This window comes from Palaemon carinicauda, chromosome 9 (assembly GCF_036898095.1).
Source record: "Palaemon carinicauda isolate YSFRI2023 chromosome 9, ASM3689809v2, whole genome shotgun sequence".
Taxonomy (NCBI): Eukaryota; Metazoa; Arthropoda; class Malacostraca; order Decapoda; family Palaemonidae; genus Palaemon; species Palaemon carinicauda.
This window is the reverse complement of record NC_090733.1, coordinates 71,987,584-72,009,507: the sequence shown is the minus strand read 5'-3', so window position 1 is coordinate 72,009,507 and position 21,924 is coordinate 71,987,584. Positions and strand designations below refer to the sequence as shown.

At 44.7% G+C, this 21,924-nt stretch overlaps 1 protein-coding gene across 3 annotated transcripts in view; it reads left to right on the top strand.

The window, feature by feature from the left end:
• The window catches only part of INPP5E (Inositol-3-phosphate synthase), a 405,071-nt gene that overhangs the window by 134,696 nt on the left and 248,451 nt on the right, over positions 1 to 21,924 (top strand). For all 3 annotated transcript variants that reach the window (XM_068380074.1, XM_068380073.1, XM_068380075.1), the window contains one exon: positions 13,089 to 13,206. In XM_068380074.1, the coding sequence (XP_068236175.1) occupies positions 13,089 to 13,206 (118 nt within the window). The remainder of the gene's footprint in view (positions 1 to 13,088; positions 13,207 to 21,924) is intronic.

Below are 21,924 nucleotides of genomic sequence, written 5' to 3'. Positions count from 1 at the left end.
AAACTTGCAGACGCAGTCGTACAACAACTATGCCTAGGAGGTGTTCAGGTACCAGCGTACCTGGGCGACTGGCTGGTGTGGGCAGCATCCAAGACTGCTTGTCTGCAAGCCTCCAAGAAAGTGATCCAATTCCTGGAACATCTAGGATTCAAGATCAACTTCAAGAAGTCTCGACTCTCTCCAACTCAGGAGTTTCAATGGTTGGGAATCCATTGGAACTTGAAGTCACACTGCTTCTCCATTCCACCAAGGAAGAGGAGAGAGATTGCGGGGTCTGTCAAGAGACTACTGAAAACTGACAGGATTTCAAGACGCCAACAGGAAAGAGTACTGGGCTCTTTCCAGTTTGCAGCAGTAAGAGACCCAGTGCTAAGAGCACAGCTGAAAGATGCGTCCGGAGTCTGGAGAAGATACGCATCAAACGCTCGAAGAGATCTACAAAGACCGGTACCGACCTTACTACGATCACTTCTCAAACCTTGGTTGAAGGTCAAGAGCCTAACAAGGACCGTTCCCTTACAACCACCTCCCCCATTGGTAACCATCCACATGGATGCCTCGATGGAAGGATGGGGAGGTCACTCCCATCTAAGGGAAGCCCAAGGGACTTAGTCATCCCTGTTCAAGACATTTCACATCAATATTCTGGAGGCTATGGCAGTCCTCTTGACGCTGAAGAAACTATCACCTCACAGATCAGCCCACATCAGGCTGGTCTTGGACAGCGAAGTGTTAGTGAGATGTCTGAACTGACAAGGCTCGAGATGGCCCCACATCAACCATGTGATGTTAACCATCTTTCTTTTAGCAAAAAAGAAGAGATGGCACTTATCAGCAGTTCACCTACAAGGGTTCTGCAATGTGACGGCGGACGCTCTATCTAGGCTATAGCCGATAGAGTCAGAATGGTCCCTAGACACAGACTCATTCTCCTTCATCTTGGAACAAATCCCGGAACTGCAGATCGACCTCTTCGCGACGAGCGACAAGAAACTACCTCGATACGTAGCCCTGTATGAGGATCCTCTGGCCAAAGCGGCAGACGCCATGTCCCTTGATTGGAATGCTTGGAACCGGATTTACCTGTTCCCTCCAACTAATCTCCTGCTGAAGGTCCTCAACAAGCTGAGATCCTTCAAGGGAACTGCTGAAGGTCCTCAACAAGCTGAGATCCTCCAAGGGAACTACAGCACTAGTGGCCCCCAAGTGGCCCAAGAGCAATTGGTTCCCCCTAGTGATGGAACTGAAGCTGAGGCTGGTCCCTTTACCAAACCCAGCTCTATCTCAACTGGTTCAGAAGTTAACTGTCTTCGCTTTATCACAGAGGACCCAAAACCTTCATCTCATGCCAAAGAAAGATTTGGGATCTCAAAAGGCAGTATAGACTTCTTAGAAGAATACAAGTCAAAGTCAACCAGAAGACAATACGAATCGTCTTGGAAAAGGGGGGTTACTTTCGTTAAAGCAAAAAGGCCAAGAGAAATCTCAATAGACTTCTGCTTGTCCTTCTTCATCCACCTTCATGAACAAGGCTTGGCTGCCAACACGATAACTACGTGCAAGTCAGCCTTGACTAGACTTCTTCTATACCCCTTCCAGGTGGACCTGGCGAACGAAATCTTTGACAAGATCCCAAAATCATGCGCTAGACTAGACCTGCAGCCCCTCCGAAGCCTATTTCATGGTCTCTGGACAAAGTCTTGCACTATGATTCAGCCTTGAACAATGAAGATTGTTCTCTTAAGGATATAACCCAAGAAAGCGATTTTCCTGTTTGCTATAGCCTCAGGGACTAGAGTTAGTGAAATAATAGCCCTATCAAGAGATGAAGGCCATATTCAGTTCACAGAAGTGGGAGAACTGAATCTCTTTCCTGACCCTACCTTTCTCGCCAAGAACGAGCTACCCACCAAAAGGTGGGGTCCCTGGAGAATCTGCCCTCTGAAGGAAGATGTCTCTCTGTGTCCAGTAGAATGTCTAAAGGTCTATCTTTGAAGAACTTCAGACTTCAGGGGAGGACATCTCTTCAAAGGCGAAACCTCAGGATCAAACCTATCCCTAAAACAGCTGAGGGTGAAGCTCACCTACTTCATTCGCAGAGCGGATCCTGACAGTACACCCGCAGGCCATGATCCGAGAAAAATTGCTTCCTCACTGAACTTTTTTCATTATGTGAACTTTGAGCGTCTTCACTCATACACTGGTTGGAAGTCCTTTAGAGTGTTTTACAAATATTATGCGAAGCAAGTGCACGAACTCAAACGTTATGTGGTGGCAGCAGGTAGTGTAGTGACACCTGTCATCTAGTGCTGCGATGAACAGTGAATTGATTGGGACTCTCAATTCGGGTGAAAAGATGTTGACTCTTTCTAGTACAATATCCTTTTATGTGAGTGTCACCCTGGTGACACTAAGACTGTTCAATTTTCAGGTGAAGAATTATACAAATGACATTTATGCCATGTGTACATTGTACACAGTGTTGATAGTATTTAACATTTACAGTAAAATTATCTTGATAATTTTATCAATTATTATGAGTGGCATTAACCATTTTCTTCCCTTTCAGGTAGAAAAACATTGTATATGTTGAATGTATAATTCTCCTTTATATTTATTACACATGTTACCCCATTTTACTCATTTAACTTAAATAAATGAATAAAAATGTGTAATTGCGTCTTATTTCGCCCCATAAGTAGCAAAATAAAAAGTAGCCAGAGTTCTTTTAATTATTCTCCTAAGTAAAATTCCTACTTATTGTACTGATACATAGAAACAAATAGATCTGATTGATACTTATATTTGTTCTTACACGTATACAAACCTTGAAGCTTTTTACTGTCTAGCAAAGACACTTCCTTGCAGGGGGTAGGAAGCCCTAACATTGTTCCATGATTAGTGGTAGTGACGTATAACGGTATCGTCATATCTCTCAATAGTCTGGATGACCATATAAAAGCTAATCCAAGGTTGAGGCACTTATACAAATCCACAGATATAATACTTTCAAGTAATTCTCTGGTAAACTTCCATCAGGACGACATGGCTTGAGCCCAAAAAACGGATTTTGAAGCAAAGCGAAAAATCTATTTTTGGGTGAGATGGCCATGTCGTCCTGATGGACTCACCCTCTTTTTCTAAGAAAAGGCTTAGGTAATAATCCCTCCCGAAACTACTATATCTGTAGCACCATGCTCAATGCTACAAGGAATGAGCGCCATCTGGGAGCCTTGTAATAGTAGAGGAGGAAGGGTAACCTTGATAACGGCTTCCCTTCAATTTCGCCACTCTTCCCCCTCAAAGCAAAAATGCTATTCGGGGTGAAGATTGCCATGTGTCCTATCAAGATATACGTCCCCTGATATTATGCGATATCCTTAAGAAAAATTTTAAGGATATTCGCGCCATGAGTTAGAATTCTGAAGACCTACGGTCAATTCTCTGGGAGTATCACTGTAGCTAAATATTCTTAGAAAGCTGCCAATAGGAACCTTCCATCAGGACGACAGGGCCATCTCACCCAAAAATAGATTTTTCGCTTTGCTTCAAAATCCGTTTTATATTTTCCCATGTATTATTTTTGGCAACCAAAGTAGATTCAGAACCAACTTAACTTGAAACCACGTAATCCGGGGTATACCTGTACTTGTAATTTTTTCATATCAGTTTTTATTTGTATCTGGCATGGTCTTCATTTGATTGATTGATTTGAGGTTTTCTGGTATCCTGACATCTAGTGTCATTGACGCCGAGCATGGTCTTCAGTTTGGTGTCATTATTATTATTATTATTATTATTATTATTATTATTATTATTACTACTTGCTAAGCTACAACCCTAATTGTAAAATCAGGATGCTCTAAGCCTAAGGGCTCCAACAAGGAAAATAGCCCAGTGAGGAAAGGAAATAAGGAGATAAACTACAAGAGAAGATTAAGAACAAAAAGAACATCAAAATAAATTTTTAAACACAAGACCTACCCGGTGATTATATAATATAGCTTTAGTCCCTGACGTCCGGCAGAAATTCAAAACTGGCGGCAATCGCAGATTGAGTAGCCAGGTGTAACACCAGCGCCCTCTGTCGCGAGGTACAGTACATGGAACCATTCCATGATTCCTCAGATCTTCCATGCCCATAGCTATCTAGAGGGGAGGAGGGTGGGAATTAAACTTATATAACCACCGGGTAAGTATGTTCAAAAATTTATTTTATTATGAAAATATCATTTTTACACACAAGACTTACCCGGTGGTTATATAATATAGCTGACTGACACCCTTGGTGGAGGGTCAGAGACAGCCAACATTGTTTGGAATTTTTACTTAAGAGTTAATAGACAAACTTAAGGGTTCGTACCTGATAAGGAAGCTGACTTCAATGATTCTTTGCCTCATTATGTCGCTTTCCTTATGAGATCCAGCGATCCACCCATGGGGCTGAAGACCTCTAGGAGCTGTCAAACCGGTGTAAATACCTCTATGTTGACAGGACCTCAACCAATACCCTTGCTCCGGACGCTCTCAAGGAACAAAATTGACCACCTGACTAAAGTCCATTGATTGTGGAAGACTGGCGACCAGTCTCCACAGACAACCATAAAAAACAAAAGTTCCAAGAGAAGAAAAAGGGTACTAGGATTATGGGAATGTAGTGGTAGAACCTTTCCCCACTACTGCACTCGCTGCTACGAATGGTCCCAGAGTTTGGCAGTCCTCGTAAAGAGTCTGGACACGTTTCAAATAATGTGAGGCGAACACAGATTTACTCCTCCAAAAGGTTGTGTCCATAATGCTCTGCAGAGAACAATTCAGCTTGAAAGCTACAGAAGTTGCTACAGCTCTAACTTCATGCGTCTTAACTTTCAGCAGTTTGAGGTCTGCCTCACCGCAATGTGAGTGAGCCTCTCTTATCAAGAGCCTGATAAAGTATGATAGGGCGTTTTTTGACATCGATAACGAGGGCTTCTTGACTAAACACCAAAGAGCTTCTGACTTGCCTCGTAATTCTTTAGTTCTGTCCAGATAGAACTTCAGTGCTCTTACAGGGCACAGGACCTTCTCCAATTCTTCACCAACCACATCGGAAAGGTTCGGAATCTCGAAAGACTTAGGCCATGGATGAGAAGGGAGTTCGTTCTTGGCTAGGAATCCAAGTTGCAAGGAGCAGATAGCTTTGCCATTTCTGAAGCCAATATTCTTGGTCAAAGCATGAACCTCACTGATTCTTTGCCTCATTATGTCCGCTTTCCTTATGAGATCCAGCGATCCACCCATGGGGCTGAAGACCTCTAGGAGCTGTCAAACCGGTGTAAATACCTCTATGTTGACAGGACCTCAACCAATACCCTTGCTCCGGACGCTCTCAAGGAACAAAATTGACCACCTTACTAAAGTCCATTGATTGTGGAAGACTGGCGACCAGTCTCCACAGACAACCATAAAAAACAAAAGTTCCAAGAGAAGAAAAAGGGTACTAGGATTATAGGAATGTAGTAGTAGAACCTTTCCCCACTACTGCACTCGCTGCTACGAATGGTCCCAGAGTGTAGCAGTCCTCGTAAAGAGTCTGGACACGTTTCAAATAATGTGAGGCGAACACAGATTTACTCCTCCAAAAGGTTGTGTCCATAATGCTCTGCAGAGAACAATTCAGCTTGAAAGCTACAGAAGTTGCTACAGCTCTAACTTCATGCGTCTTAACTTTCAGCAGTTTGAGGTCTGCCTCACCGCAATGTGAGTGAGCCTCTCTTATCAAGAGCCTGATAAAGTATGATAGGGCGTTTTTTGACATCGGTAACGAGGGCTTCTTGACTAAACACCAAAGAGCTTCTGACTTGCCTCGTAATTCTTTAGTTCTGTCCAGATAGAACTTCAGTGCTCTTACAGGGCACAGGACCTTCTCCAATTCTTCACCAACCACATCGGAAAGGTTCGGAATTTCGAAAGACTTAGGCCATGGATGAGAAGGGAGTTTGTTCTTGGCTAGGAATCCAAGTTGCAAGGAGCAGATAGCTTTGCCGTTTCTGAAGCCAATATTCTTGGTCAAAGCATGAACCTCACTGACTCTCTTAGCTGTTGCCAGACTAACCAAGAAAATAGTCTTTAAAAGAAGCCGAGTGTAAGGTTCAAACCTGTCACTCATGAGGAACTTAAAGACAACATCCAGGTTCCAGGCTGGTGATTCCTGTTGTCGCTCCTTAGAAGTCTCAAAGGATTTGAGAAGATCCTGTAGGTCTTTATTATTTGAGAGGTCCAAGTTCCTGTGCCTGAAGACTGCTGCTAACATACTCCTGTACCCATTGATGGTAGAGGAAGAAAAGTTGCATTTTCTTCTAAGGTCTAAAAAGAAGTTAGCAATCTGAGTCAAAGAGGTACTGGATGAGGAAACTGAGTTGACTCTGCACCATTCTCTAAAAACCTCCCACTTGGACTGGTAAACCTCGATAGTAGAAGTCCTCCTTGCTCTAGCGATAGCCCTAGCTGCCTCCTTCGAAAATCCTCTTATCTCTTGTGAGTTTTTCGATAGTCTGAAGGCAGTTAGATGTAGAGCTCGAAGGTTTTGATGGTGCCTTTCCAAGTGTGGTTGTTTGAGTAGGTCTACTCTTAGAGGAAGGCTTCTTGGGATGTCCAACATCCATTGTAGTACCTCTGTGAACCATTCTCTTGATGGCCAGAAGGGAGCCACTACCGTTAATCTGGTTCCCTCGTGAGACACAAACTTTTGTAACAGCTTGTACAGAACTTTGAATGGGGGGAACGCGTACATGTCCAGGTGAGATCAATCCAACAGGAAAGAGTCTATGTGGACCGCTTCGAGATCCGAAACTGGGGAGCAGTATGTGTCCAGCCTTTTTTGTTTTTGAGATTGCAAACAGGTCTATGGACGGACGACCCCAAATCCGCCAAAGTTTCTTGCAAACCTCTTGATGCAATGTCCATTCTGTGGACAGGACTTGATTCCTCCTGCTGAGGCTGTCTGCCATCACGTTCTTTTCTCCTTAGATGAACCTTGTAAGGAGGGTTACATTGCTCTCCTTTGCCCAAACGAGAAGAACCTTTGCAGTTTCGTAAAGTGACCTCGAGTGTGTTCCGCCCTGTTTGGCTATGTTTGCCAATGCTGTAGTGTTGTCGGCATTGACCTGCACCACTTTGTTCCATACCAACCCTTCGAAACTTTTGAGGGCCAACAGGACTGCTAACAGCTTCTTCGAGTTGATGTGGAGGCTCTCCTCATCTCTTGTCCACAGACCCGAGATCTCCAACTTGCCCAGTGTTGCTCCCCACCCCGAGTCCGAGGCGTCGGAACACAACACAAGGTCTGGGCTCCTTTGTTCCAGAGAGAGACCTTCCTAAAGTTTCCCTGGATCGTTCCACCATTGGAGGCAACTTCTTACTGGTTCCGTAAGTGGAATGTTTTCCATCTCTAGGCGGAATGTTTTCCATCTCTAGGCTCATTTCCTTGTCCGAATGATAATTGAGGTGAAATTGAAGAGGACGGAGATTCAGTCTTCCCAAGGAAACAAACTGCTCCAGTGAGGAGAGGATTCCCACCAGACTCACCCACTCTCTCACAGAACATATTCTTTTCGCTAGAAAAGTACGGAGTTTCAGGAGAGCTTGCTCCATCCTTGAGGGTGACGGAAAAGCCCGGAAAGCTAGACTGTGAATCTCCATCCCCAAATAAAGGATCTTCTGGGATGGAATCAGTTGGGACTTTTCTGTGTTTACAAGAAGACCCAGTTCCTCTGACAATTTCAGTGTTATTTGCAGATCCTCCAGACAGTGATTGAAGGAGTGAGCTCTGAGTAGCCAGTCGTCCAGATACAAGGAGGCTCTGATGCCTCTCGAGTGCAGTATGCTCGCTACATTTAACATAAGCTTCGTGAAAATGAGAGGAGCGGTGCTGAGGCCGAAACACAAGGCTCGAAACTGGAAGACTTCTTTCCTGTAAATGAACCTCGGGTAACGCTTGAAACTCGGATGAATGGGGATATGGAAATAAGCGTCCTGGAGGTCTAAAGAGACCATCCAGTCTCCCTTTCTTACTGCTGCTAGCACAATCTTTGGTGTCTCCATAGAGAACTTTGTCTTCCGAACGAAGTCTGAGTGCACTTACGTCCAAGACTGGTCTCCCCCCCGAGTTCTTGGCAACCAGGCGGTTGTAAAACCCTGGTGACCGCAAGTTTCGTACCCTCTCTACTGCTTTCTTCTCCAACAAGAGAGACATTTGGAGATGCATAGCCTGCCTCTTCGACTCCTCTTTGTATCTGGGAGAAACATCTATCGGATCTAAAACTAAAGGTGGTTTCATAATGAAAGGAATCCTGTATCCCTCCTTCAGTACAAGAACGGACCAAGGGTCTGCTCCCCTTTTCTCCCACGCTCGCCAGAAGTTGTTCAGTCTGGCTCCTACTGCTGTCTGAAGGTGAAAGCAGTCAGACTCTGCTTCGCCCAGATCTGGAACTTCTCTTTCTAGTTATCCTCCCGCCGGGTCTGGAACTACCCCTATTGAAGGGTTTCCCTCGAAAAGGCTGTGAAAATTGAGGGAATGGAGTTTCTTCTTTAGGTCTGCGGTTAGTATAGGAAGTCGGTAGGACCTTCCTTGCAGTCTTAGAGACTAACTCTTGAATGGCCTTCTGTGTCAAAGCGGAAGCAACTTCTCTCACTAACTCCTGAGGAAACAGAGAGGGAGAAAGCGGTGCATACAGCAACTCAGACTTTTGAAAGGGTGTGACCCCCATGGAAAGAAAAGAACACATTTGTGCTCTTTTCTAAAGAACCCCAGCTGAAAAGAGGGCTGCCAACTCATTAGAGCCGTCTCTAACAGCTTTGTCCATACAAGACATGATCAGAATAATACTATCAATGTCAGTATCCTTAAGGGTTAAAACTTTCTTCCCCAAGGCTCCCAGAGTCCAATCCAGAAAGTTGAAAACCTTGAAGGCTCTAAAGACGCCTTTGAGGAGATGATAGAGTTCAGTAGTAGACCATAGAATCTTGGTCCTTCTCATGGCCGACCGACGAGGAGAGTCTACTAGGCTTGAAAAGTCTCCCTGGGCAGAGGCAGGAACTCCCAAGCCGAGAACTTCTCAGGTCTCGTACCACACGCTTGACCTGGTGGCTAATCTAGCTGGAGGAAAAGAGAAGGCTGTCTTGCCTTGTTCTTTTTTGGACTGCATCCAGTCTCCCGACAGCCTTAACACACTCTTCGGTGACCGAGAGAGAACCATCTTGGTGAAAAAGAGATGCCTTTGCTACCTTCCCAAGGGTAAACTCCGAAGGTGGGGAACGTGGAGCAACAGGAACAAAATGATCAGGAAATTCTTCTGTAAAAATTTTCATAATCTTCTTAAGATCAGCTGAATGATTAAGGGTCTTAGTTTTTTCTTCCTCCGATAAATCTTCTAAAAGGTCAGCCGTGGAAAGGTGATCATCAATCTCTTCCTCTGATAAAACTCTAACTGAAGTAGAGACGTCCTTACGGGCTCTACTACTGTCACCCACAGGGGCAGGATCATCGTGTTCGACGTCACGTTGATCCAAAGCGCGACGCTCAGAAAGAAGTCGCTCGCGATCAAAATGGTCGGGACTAATGCGCTCGCGATCTTGATGCTCGGAACGACTGGTGTCATCATGACGTCTGAGGCTCTTGCGCTCGGCGTCACGTCCGACTGCATGACATTCGGCAACTGCTTGACATTTGGCGTCACGTTTTGCTTGACGCTCAACGTCACGTGCTCGCCGCCCGACGTCATGTCTAACTTGACGCTCGGCGTCACTTTTAGCTGCTTGCCGATTGTCGTCACGTTTGGTCGCTTGGCGCTTGGCGTCACGCCTGGATGCTTGACGTTTGGTATCAAGGGGATCAGGGTCTCGACGTTTCACAGAAACCTTATCACATCGTACAGCGCCGTGTTCAATTGCTTGACGCTTGGAAAGCTGTCCGTCGTCAAGCGCCTCTTGACTAACCGCCTTGCTACGCTTAGCGTCAAGTTGCAAAGATTCCCGACGCCTTCCCAAGGGTTCGGGATCTTGGCGAGCCACTGGTAAAGCGGGAGGAGTTACTTCCACCACAAACTCACCTTCTTCATCGCTCATGTAACGCGCAGAGCATCCAGGAGACGACAAACAGTCTGACGGTGGGGGCGGAGCATGCACCGAAGTAATACCAGACTCAAGAACTTGATCTGCACCAGGCTGGACTAGCCGTATGTCAGAGTCCGACGTCCTAACAGGACGTTTAGCAGGAGAACCTTCTTCAGACGAGGGGAAACGCTCTGGACTGCTCCAGTGGCTACAACCAGGCACTTGCGGCGACAAGGAGCGACGCTGATCTACTGCATCCATTTTCCTCTTATGAGGTCTGGAAGCTTGATGCCAGCCTCTGCTATGCGCTGCGTCATCCGAAGATGAGGGAAACACCTTAACCTCACCTTTCCCATGGTGAGGGCGAGCATCCCATGAAATGTCAACAGGTACGCTCGAGGGGATGTCTGCTCAAGTGATAACTCCTCTCGTTCCCTTTCGCCGATCAACATTCCTTCTCCCAGGGGTTGGGGAGCTTGGAAGAGGTCTAAGGCTAGGTGAACGACAGGTCTGAGCAGACGCACCCTCCACTGCACTAAACACATTAACCGCACTTTTCGCACAGACACTTTTTAACTGATCAACATGGGACATAAGTTGGTTCCTGTCCTCAGCAAGCGATTCAACCCTAACGCCCAGGGCTTGAATAGCAACCATCATGTCCTTAAGCGTAAGGCTCAGTGGTTACAGTAGTGGGATCTGAAACTACCACTACAGGGGAAGGATTAGGTTCAATGATACAGGAAGAGGAAAATTCTCTAGACCGAGAAGAACTTCGTCTGATTCTGTCTCTCTGAAGTTTACGAGTGTAGCAGTCAAATTCCAGCCACTCCCTCTCAGACAACAAAACATATTCGTTACACCGATCCCCCAACTCGCATACTTTACCCCTACATTTAACACAAATTGAGTGGAAGTCAATTGAGGCTTTAGGAAGCCGGGTCTTACATCCTTTCACACACTTTCTATAAGCGGGAGAAGGGTCAGCCATTTTGAATATTAATTAGAGAGATCAAAAACTAGCAAGGGTCAAAATAATAAAAATCAATCAAGGTTCAAGAAAAGCCGAAAGCAAAATCAAACAAGCGAACCAACGATGTTGCCGGCAATGGCGGCAGGGAAGATCTGAGGAATCATGAAATGGTTCCAAGTACCTCGCGACAGAGGGCGCTGGTGTTAAAACCTGGCTACTCAATCTGCGATTGCCGCCAGTTTTGAATTTCTGCCAGACGTCGGGGACTAAAGCTATATTATATAACCACCGGGTAAGTATGTTCAAAAATTTATTTTATTATGAAAATATCATCTTTCATATATAAATTATAAAAACTTCAAAATAACAAGAAGATAAATAAGATAGAATAGTGCATCCGAGTGTACCCTCAAGCAAGAGAACTCTATCCCAAGACAGTGGAAGACCATGGTACAGAGGCTATGGCAGTGCCCAAGACTAGAGAACAATGGTTTGATTTTGGAGTGTCCTAGAAGAGTTGCTTCGCATAGCCAAAGAGTCTCTTCTACCCTTACCAAGAGGAAAGTAGCCACTGAACAATTACATAGCAGTAGTTAACCATTGGGCGAAGAAGAATTATTTAGTAATCTCAATGTTGTTGAGTGTATGAGAACAGAGGACAATGTGGAAAGAATAGACCAGACTAGTCGGTGTATGTGTAGACAAACAAAAAATTATTCTTAACCAGAGTGAGGGATCCAGTGTATTACTGTCTGGCCAGTCAAAGGATTCAGTAATTCTCTAGCAGTAGTGTCACATGGCGTGGATAATTAAGCAATAAAGATGAGAGGCTGTGAATTAAACAATTTTTACATTGTGAGAGGATGTATTGTCCAAGTTAATTTTCACAACAAAAATTAGCATAAATCTTCTTCAAAGCGAGTGAAATAGAACTTTAAATCTTGGGATTACATTACAGAAGAAATACAAATTTCTCGCTGACTTTCAAATGATTTAATCAGTTTAATACAATGGTAATTAACTTGTAAATAATAGACACACTTGCGGAGAATCGACTTAGAGCAAGTTACTATTAATCTTCCGTCAGTAGAATAGCAATTTATCTCAAGTCCCAAATCTGACTTATTAACTGAACATTTCAGTCTTAATTTCTATCCAAGTCAAGCAAGAGGGAGGGGCACACACATAACACTTGTCTCACGTTACAAGTCTAAGGTAACAATTACTATTATGATCGCAACCTAGTGGATAGTCGTTTGGGCGTAATGATTGCCCAGCGGCAACTAGGGCACGCGCCCGTCTCTTGCGCTCGACTCCTCTCTCTCCTTCCAAGGGTGAGTTTTTATGGCATCTGTCTCTATGGAGGTTAGGGGCTTCCGCTAGGAGATAGATGGTATCCTTTTGTTACGTGACATCTGTGATCTAGGTTGCCCCACCTCAAAGCCCCCAGCTTTTGTCCAACCTCCCTCATACTTTGGCCTGGGGAGTAAAAGAATGACAACAGTTTATATCCAACAAAATTGGTGCAACTCTTTCTTCAGGCCCAGTGGCTTGTGACATAGTTTACAATACCCAGGAATCTTGGAGATAAGGTCATAGGTCAGCAACCACTGCCCTACTTCCTGCGACTTAAACTAACCCCACTAATACTTTTATTTTTACTTTAATTATTCTATATGTGACAGTAGTATCTCAATGGGTGGCTGGTGCTCTGGTCAACCTACTACCTGTAAAATCCTAAATATAGGAAAAAACAAATAATATCTGGTCAGTTGTATGATTTTAATTTTGATTTGTTTGTTCTGTAAAATGGCAAACATTATTTTCAGCATTTATTACCCAAACAATCCATCCATCCCCTCAGATTGTGTAGTACATCATATTTTGTTAGCTTCAATGGTCACAAGAAAATTCATCTTTATTTAGGGTGCCTTAAGCTTTTTGCCCTTAACAAGTTTTTCTTATTTTGAAGGTTATGCCAATCTTTTTAACAATTTTATTTAAAGTACCCTTCTTATTCCAGGAATTACCTTTTTGGAGGCCTTGGATATGGAAGTCTTCTCGGGGGAAAGGAACTGGACCGATATTTTCCAAGTCGGACCCTTACATTATTTATTGCTACATGGAATATGAATGGAAAGGTAAAGTATTATGGTTACTTATGACATAAATCAGAAGGAGCAGACTCCGTCAATAGAGTTTGCTAAATCTGGTTAATACTGTATATATTTTGCATTTGAATAACTCACGTTTCCCTCATATCCTTGTACACCAAGTCAGTCTCTCTCCTGTCTACATACAGTATTAGTTCCCTTGGTATATCTTCCCCTAATGAATTTTAATAGCCACTCAACAAATCACCTTAGATACTATACAATCTCAGCACCTTTATCATAAACTCTTTTGATGTCTATATATTACACAGCTTTTTCCTTTACTTAATCTTCACTCCCTAAACCTCTTAACAGGTTAGTACATCTACCATCAGTACAGTATATCTCATATGGTGCACTCTTGGCATTAGCAAAGGGCCTTTTCCATATCCTTTTGAGCTCTAGTTAAGCCATTTTTACATTTTAACTTGACTTTCCTTCAGTCCATTTCATTCTCCAGCATTTCTATTACTTTGTGATAATAATACAGCAGTGTGCCCTCTTTAAAGAGACTGTGCCTTGACGGAGTCTTTCAGATTCAACACGGAATACTGTTTCCCAGTTGAAGAATTGTGACAGGCAAGAGGGCTCTTGAACTAGGGAATAAATTGAATTTTACTGATAAAATTGCTTATTTCTATGTTCACTTACTACCTATATGACTTCTGACTGTTCGACTTTACTACTACTTTTTTCACTGTGATGATGTCAAAATTATGTCGGAAATAGTACACTAATATGACAAATATTTCCTTGAAATAATCTATTTTCTTGCATCAAAATGAACTGATTTTACTTGGTAAGGTAGTATTTTCTTTTCTTGATAAAAAATAGTACAGTCAGACCTCGTTAATCGCGGTTGCTTGCTTCGCCATTTCGGTTTTTTGTGACCAAGAAAAAAATAAATTCTTAGTGATGATTGTTTACCAACCATTAAGAATTTGATTTCTGGGTCGACCTGTAACGCCCGGTGAAAAGGGTCCTTCTTTACACTTTTCTGATATAAACTTTCCATATATACCAGAGAAAGATAAAAGCATGGAATGCAGAGGTTACTACCCTCGCGCGTGCACCTTGTGGGTGTCGTGTATAAAGCAGGGGCGTGTGAAAGCCACTATTCACAGGCTGTCTTCCATTTAGATAATTCCTTCATCAAAGGGAAGGGCCGTAACAGAGGCCCTAGATATCACACTTGAACCACGCCACCGACGCCTAACACGAGCGCCCTCTAGGACATCCTTCTGTTTTGGACTTGCTCGCTTGCTCGTAATTTTTTGTGCTCTTGGTGTTTTTCCCGTTTCTGGATTTAATTCATCATGACTGAAGCTACTACTTCACCTTTACCAATGTTAAGTACCATAGTTTGTTTTGACAGCTTTTTACAGTACCGGGCAGTTGTTCTCTTTCCAGTAGTGTGGTTTTTAATTATAGACCGGCTTGGCCTTCCGCGGCGTCGGCGGCCATTGTTGTTTTGATTTGCCTCGCTGGAATTTCACGTTAATCTTGCCCATTTGGTACTCTGTCATCTAGGTTCTTGGTTAAGTCTCTTACGCCTTTTGAACCATTATTATTATCATTATTATTATTATTGTTTTACTATAGTATTTTTTGCTAGCAAGTCCAATCTGGACGAGCGAAGAATAACGTCCGTGGCTTTATTATAGTTTAGTACCCGCCTCGGGAAGGCGTTCGTTAATAGACTATATCTTTATATTTATTTTGTTACGCAGTCGTTATTCTTTGTTCTTAATCTTGACTGACATTACAATTTTATTGTTTTACTTATATCCTATTATAGTGTGCTTTTGGTTCTTTATAGTGTAACCACGAGAGCGTGAGCATGGAGTTCTCGTTTTCTGTTGCTACAGTCACGAGTTACCCTTTCTCTCGTTTTCTTTCTTAACCTCGAGTAGGAGAGTTGGATTTCCCGTTTTATACACTCACGGGTTATCCCTCCCCCCTCTCCCTCTACGGGTTTATGATATTTATGTTTTATTTTATTATGTGGTTACTGTTAATATAGCTAGCGTTATTAATAGGTCCCGTTCGTGTGTGAGTCATTATTTTGGGCCAGATTTAGGCCGCCACCCGTTCCCCTCGTAGTTCCGTCCTCTCCCCGCTCCGCCTTGGGAGGAGCATCTGAACGTTCATCCTCTCCGCCTTGAGTTCTACTCCGCCATAAGGGATACTCATTGAGTTTGGAACCCAGTCAGATATTATTTGGAGTGCAACCCTCTGGCAGGGCCTCATCCCCCCGGTGATCCCTTGCACACGGACTCCGGCTTCGGCCATATCCACATGAACTTTTCATTATTAATCACAATTTAATTATTCCGGACCTTTCACCGGACCTCCGGCTTCACCGGAGATCGCCCAGACGATCAGCATTGAGGTTAACATTAACTTTCCGCTGCTGCTTATAGTTACATATTACTTGGTTACAGACCTATCACTGCATCCTCGGCTCGTCCGTGGTTCGGCAGTGTACATTAGTTTATTCTTATTTTGTATTAATATATTAATATGGAACTCTAGCTCTCAATTATGGAACCATTCTATGCACACATATTTAATGTTATCTAGACTCTTTTAGTTGATCTTAATCACTGACCAGAGTCTCAAGGAACATCCTTTCTTTTACAGAAGGTCCGTTGCGCTGCCAAGGGCTGCCCCGCTGCCTTTAATGATCCCGTGGGACATGACCTATGCCGGTCCCGTGCGCATTGCGCCATATCCTTCACTCGGGAGCCGGGACAAGCCTCATACATGGTGTGGTTCCCGGAGTCGTGCACGCTCTGCTACGAGCTGTCCTCCCTACTCCTGAACGATGACGTAAGTTGGTTCTAGTTTGTACCTTTTTATCCTTTGGCGATGATTTAATTTGTTCCTTATATATGTATACAGTACATCGCTTATTGCGGAGAACGAGCTTCTCCTTCATCATTAATCCCCTCACCTCTTTCAGGCTGATGATGACTCTCTCCGGGCTGCAAGAGCTGCTCTCCGTCCTTGGGTGTCAGGCTTTGGAACGAATGCTCCGTCTGGCGCACCCTATCTCCTCGACGGAGACATGGCCTCTCGTCTGTTCCCGGGCTCTACCACTGCAGCAGTTCTGCCGGAGACAGCGGCCCCGTTAATTGAGGTGGTTAGAGCAACCATCCCAACGGAAGAGGAAGCTTTATTGGTGTCCTCTCTAGATTTGGACGTCGAACCCATGGACGAGCAGGTAGGTGGTGCTGAGTTGGTGGATCCCCTTTTATCTCTCACTCCTTCCTCTACCTCTTCCTTCCTCGGCTTTGATAAGCCTACGGCTTCTCCTCGGGATCCCTCCGTCCCTGTACGACCGAAGGTGAAGCCACTACGTACCTTTAAGCCTTCAGCTTTGCCATTATCTACGTCACCGGTCCCTGGACCCTCAAATGCTCCTGATGTTCCTATTGCTTCACATAAAACCGTGACTGCTAAAAAGTCGAAGTCCGCTAAGTCCAAGGCTTCGTCAGCGGGTAGTACTCAGGAACCCTCCTTCCCCGTTGACCTGATCAGGGATATTGTTAACCCTTTTACCCCCAGGCTATTTGGAAATTTCCAACCCTTAACCCCCAAGGGGTTATTTTTTTCCCAGCACATTTTGTAGTATATTTTTTTTTAAATTGCTCTAACAGCCTTAATTTTTGTCATAGAGAGGTCAGGTTGGTCTCATTCTCTTGGAAAATGCCTGAATTTTCTCAAAAAATTATCAAAAATATGAAAAAAAAAATTTTTATAGCATTTTTTTGCGATGACGTACTGGTACGTTCATGGGGGTAAAGGGATGGCTTTTGTGAAACGTACCAGTACGTCCTTTGGGGGTAAAGGGGTTAAGGAGCAGATACAACAACATTCTAGGGCAAGCCAAGGGGCTATGACGGAGCTCAAAGATATGGTGGCGAATCTGATCCGTTCAGGAACTCAGATGCCTCCTCCTTCAGCCCCAGATGCGTCGAAGTTACCCCCCTTCGATAAAAACAACCCATGGAGGTTTGCCTTGCATGCTCCATATATAGATGGTACCATAACTCTGGATAGCATTGGCACCCGCCCTCTAGAGGACCTAGAATTTTACCCTCCGGGGCTAGAATTCCCATTCAACGGCTTCATTCGTTTGAAAGAGCATGCCTTGGTTAGATTGGACAAGGTACCGAAGGAAACGGTAATATTTCCTAAAGAACAGGCCCAAGCTGTCTGGGCCACGACTCTGTCTGAATGTGGGTGCGCTAATTCCAAGCTCACCCCACACAAAGGGGCCTACACCATTTTTACAACTGCTCCTGCTATTACCTTGCCTATTACGGATAAATTGACAGATCTCACTATTCAAGCTGTCAAAGAGGGCTCTGCCATGCCGGCTCTTAAAGAGACGGACCCCACCTCCATGCTCATCCCGAGTACCTCTGCTACCTGGGACGATGCTTCCTCTACTTTCACAGTAGGGAAGTTAGGCCCAGACTGTGCCTCTACTCTGTTTTCCGAGAAGCTTCCCAAATTACCGGAGAATCTTCTCAGGACTGAGTTTGAGGCACGGAATAGGTTAGCTAGGTCTGTCCACTCCATTACCTCCGCGGAGTCCCTAGCCTCGCTTTATCTGACTGAGACTTTGTTTCGGATATTCACAAAGAACCTGTCTCTGTCCTACCAAGTCGACCTCCACGATTTCTGGTCGGCTCGGGTTAGTTGCAGGAAATACGTTCTGTCGGAGGCCTCTATCAGACATGAACCGAACAGGCTGATAGCTTCCTCCTGCTGGGGTAAAACCCTCTTTCCTCAGGAGGAAGTGAACAAAGTTCTTCAGGACGCTGCGAGGGCAAACCAAAATTTGCAAGTAAGGTGGGGCCTCACTGCCAAAAGGAAGGTCGAAGCCCAAAACCAAGCTTTCTTCAAGAAGAAGCAGAGATTCACCCCTTACAAGACGAACCGGGGTCACTACCATCAATCGACAGTTACTCACTCGTCATCACAGTCTCCCTCTGCTTCAACGTCTCAGCAACCGGCTCCCCCTCAACAGGTGGTCTACCTCACTGCTCCCCCAGGTACACAACCCAACCCCGCTTGGATGCCCTCTCCTGCATACAACCCTAGCTACGAATCCTCAGGTTCCTTTCGTGGACACCAGAGAGGAAGCTACAGGGGTAGAGGACAGTTCCGCCAACGAGGCGGTTCTAGGACAAGGGGTGCTCGGGGAGGGAAGGGACCTAGATTCACTCCCTCGCAATGATGTGGTCCCGGTAGGGGGGAGACTTTACCACTTTCGAGACCATTGGACCTTCAGTCCGTGGGCTCACAGCATAATCTCCAAAGGTTTGGGTTGGAAATGGTCACAGGGTTCTCCACCTCCACCAGTGACCTTCTTCCAGAGACCCACTCCCATCCTGAAAGAGTACACCACAGTTACTCAAGAAGAAAGCAATCAAACGGGTTCAATCACTGAAGTTCCAAGGCCGCCTGTTTACAGTTCCAAAGAAAGACTCGTCGGCATTGAGAGTGGTCCTAGACTTGTCAAAACTAAACTCTTACATTCTCTGCGACAAGTTCCGAATGTTGACTATCTCTCAGGTACGGACCTTACTTCCCCGTGGGGCCGTCACCCCCTCTATCGATCTTACCGACGCCTATTATCATGTGCCAGTAGCTCGAAACTTCTCTCCTTACCTAGGCTTCTGCCTAGGCAAGAAAGCCTTTGCGTTCAAAGTCATGCCCTTCGGTCTCATTATTGCCCCCAGGATATTCACGAAACTGGGAGAGACAGTGCTAGAACAACTCAGGAACCAAGGGATACAGATCATAGCTTATTTGGACGATTGGCTCATTTGAGCTCGGTCGACCCAGGAATGCAACAGAGCTACGACGAAAGTAGCCTACTTCGATTTCTTGCCAACCTGGGATTTCAAGTCAATCTCCAAAAGTCCCGCCTGCAACCATCATGCCACTTCGAATGGTTAGGCATTCAGTGGGACCTTTCAAAGAACAAGCTATCCCTTCCTCCCAAAAAGCTAAGGGAAATAGCTTCCAAGATCAGGAATATTCTCAAACAAACAGGTGTCCAGAAGAGCCTTAGAAAGAATCCTCGGCCTTCTCCAATTCGCTTCAGTAACAGATCTCCTATTAAAAGCCAAACTCAAAGACATCAATCGAGTTTGGAGAAAGAGAGCTACAGTACCTTTAAGAGACAAGATCTCGAAGATCCCCTGTCTTGAAAATGAGACTACGCCCATGGTCCGAATCGAGGAACCTCTCCAAATCGGTTCCCCTACAATTCCCACCTCCACAAGTGACAGTTCATACAGACACGTCTCTGAGTGGATGGGGGGTTACTCCGAACATCAGATGTTTCAGGGCTCTTGGTCACCCACCATGAAACAGTTCCATATCAATGTTCTCGAAGCCATGGCAGTGTTCTTGACCCTGAAGAGACTCTCCCCTCCGAGGTAGACCCACATCAGAGTAGTTTCAGACAGCACAGCCGTAGTACACTGCGTCAGCAGAGGAGGATCCAAGTCACCCAACCTGAATCAGGTCCTGGTCACTATCTTCGCCTTGGCAACAGAAAAGAACTGATTCCTGTCAGCAACTCACCTAGCAGGAGTCCAGAATGTGATAGCAGACTCACTATCCAGGACGAAACCACTGGAATCAGAATGGTCTCTAGACATAAATTCATTCCGGGGGATACTCAGGCTGGTTCCGGGCCTCCAGGTAGATCTATTCGCAACTCAGCTGAATCACAAACTTCCCTGTTATGTGACCCCAAACCTGGACCCTCAGGCTTATGCCATGGACACATCCCTGGATTGGAACCATTGGAAGAAGGTTTACCTATTCCCTCCAGTGAATCTTCTAATGAAAGTTTTACACAAACTACGCTCCTTCCGAGGGGCAGTGGCTTTAGTAGCACCTCACTGGCCAAAGAGCAGTTGGTTTCCTCTCCTCCTCGAGTTGAAACTCCGTCCCTTCCGGATCCCATTCCCCAAACTGACCCAAGTAGTCCAAACTCAGACTGTGTCAGATTCCTCAAGGATAGCCAAAACCCTAACTTTGTGGACTTCATGAAGTTTGCAGCTCGTAGAGACGCAAACATTGACCCGGAAAACGTCCTCTTCATAGAATCAGACAAAAGGGACTCGACAATTCGTCAATATGATTTGGCCGTTAAGAAACTAGCAGATTTCCTAAAGAATTCAGACCATACTCGTATGACTCCGAATTTAGCCATCTCTTTCTTTAGGTTCCTATTTGACAAAGGCCTAGCAGCTAGCACTATAACCACCATCAAGTCAGCTTTGAAGAAAATCTTCCTTGTTGGGTTTAACATTAACCTAGCTGATCCCTATTTCTCATCTATTCCAAAAGCGTGTGGTAGGCTTTGACCTTTGGTTCGTCCACAAAAGGTCTCTTGGTCTCTGAACCATGTCCTCAAACTTGCGTCAGACACGGACAATGAATCCTGCTCCTATATCACTCTTCTTAGGAAGACTTTATTTCTAACGGCTTTGGCCTCAGGTGCTAGAATCTCAGAACTAGCAGCTCTCTCACGAAACTCAGAAAACATAGATTTCCTCCCTTCAGGTGAAGTACTTCTTTCTCCAGACAGAGCTTTCCTAACTAAAAATGAGGACCCACAAAATAGGTGGTCCCATTGGAAGATTATTCCTCTTCCCCAGGATACTTCTCTGTGTCCAGTCACTACTCTCAGGGCCTTTTTAGCTAGAACTGCCACCCTCTCGTCTGGCCCCTTGTTTATCAGGGAACAAGGAGGTACTATTTCCATTCAAGGGATCAGACAACAAATCCTCTACTTCATTAAACATGCTAATCCGGAATCATTTCCCCATGCTCATGATATCCGATCAGTAGCTACCTCCATTAATTACTTCCAGAACATGGATTTTGATGACCTTAAAAAATATACGGGTTCGAAATCTATGGTTTTCAAATGCCACTATCTAAAGAACTTACAGGCCCTTAAATACCCAACGGTTGCAGCTGGGAGTCTTATCTCTCCCCATTAATCTCTTGTTCTTCCTTTCTTCCATCTCTTCTCTTCTCCCTCCTTCCTGCCACTCACACCACGTCGCCACTCTCCTGGGTGGTTCGTTAGCCCTAAGATTATTACCATGTTTAATTCCTATGGTTTAACTGTTATTGTATTTACCATTACTTTAATGTTTGGATATTCTTAGACATGTAATATTTGATGCTTTTTGCGTTTGGACACTCGGTTGATTCCGTGTCTTCATATTTTTTAGACTTACGTTCACTATGTCCTTTGGCTAGTTTGTAATTTTATGTTTACTTACATTATTATATTATATTATTTTGTTACATGGTGTTTGTATTCTCCTCATTATGTTATTACTTTATTGGGCTTGGAAGGCATTCTCTGGTACATTTTCACCGGGCGTCACAGGTCGACCCAGAAAAGGGATTTTGACGAAGGAAAAATCTATTTCTGGGGAGAGACCTGTGACGCCCGGTGAAACCCTTCCCTGTTATTTTGTATGGTCCCACCCTCTCCTTTCCAAGCCAAAGGTTCTTGCAGAAGGATGTCCTAGAGGGCGCTCGTGTTAGGCGTCGGTGGCGTGGTTCAAGTGTGGTATCTAGAGCCTCTGTTACGGCCCTTCCCTTTGATGAAGGAATTATCTAAATGGAAGACAGTCTGTGAATACTGTAGTG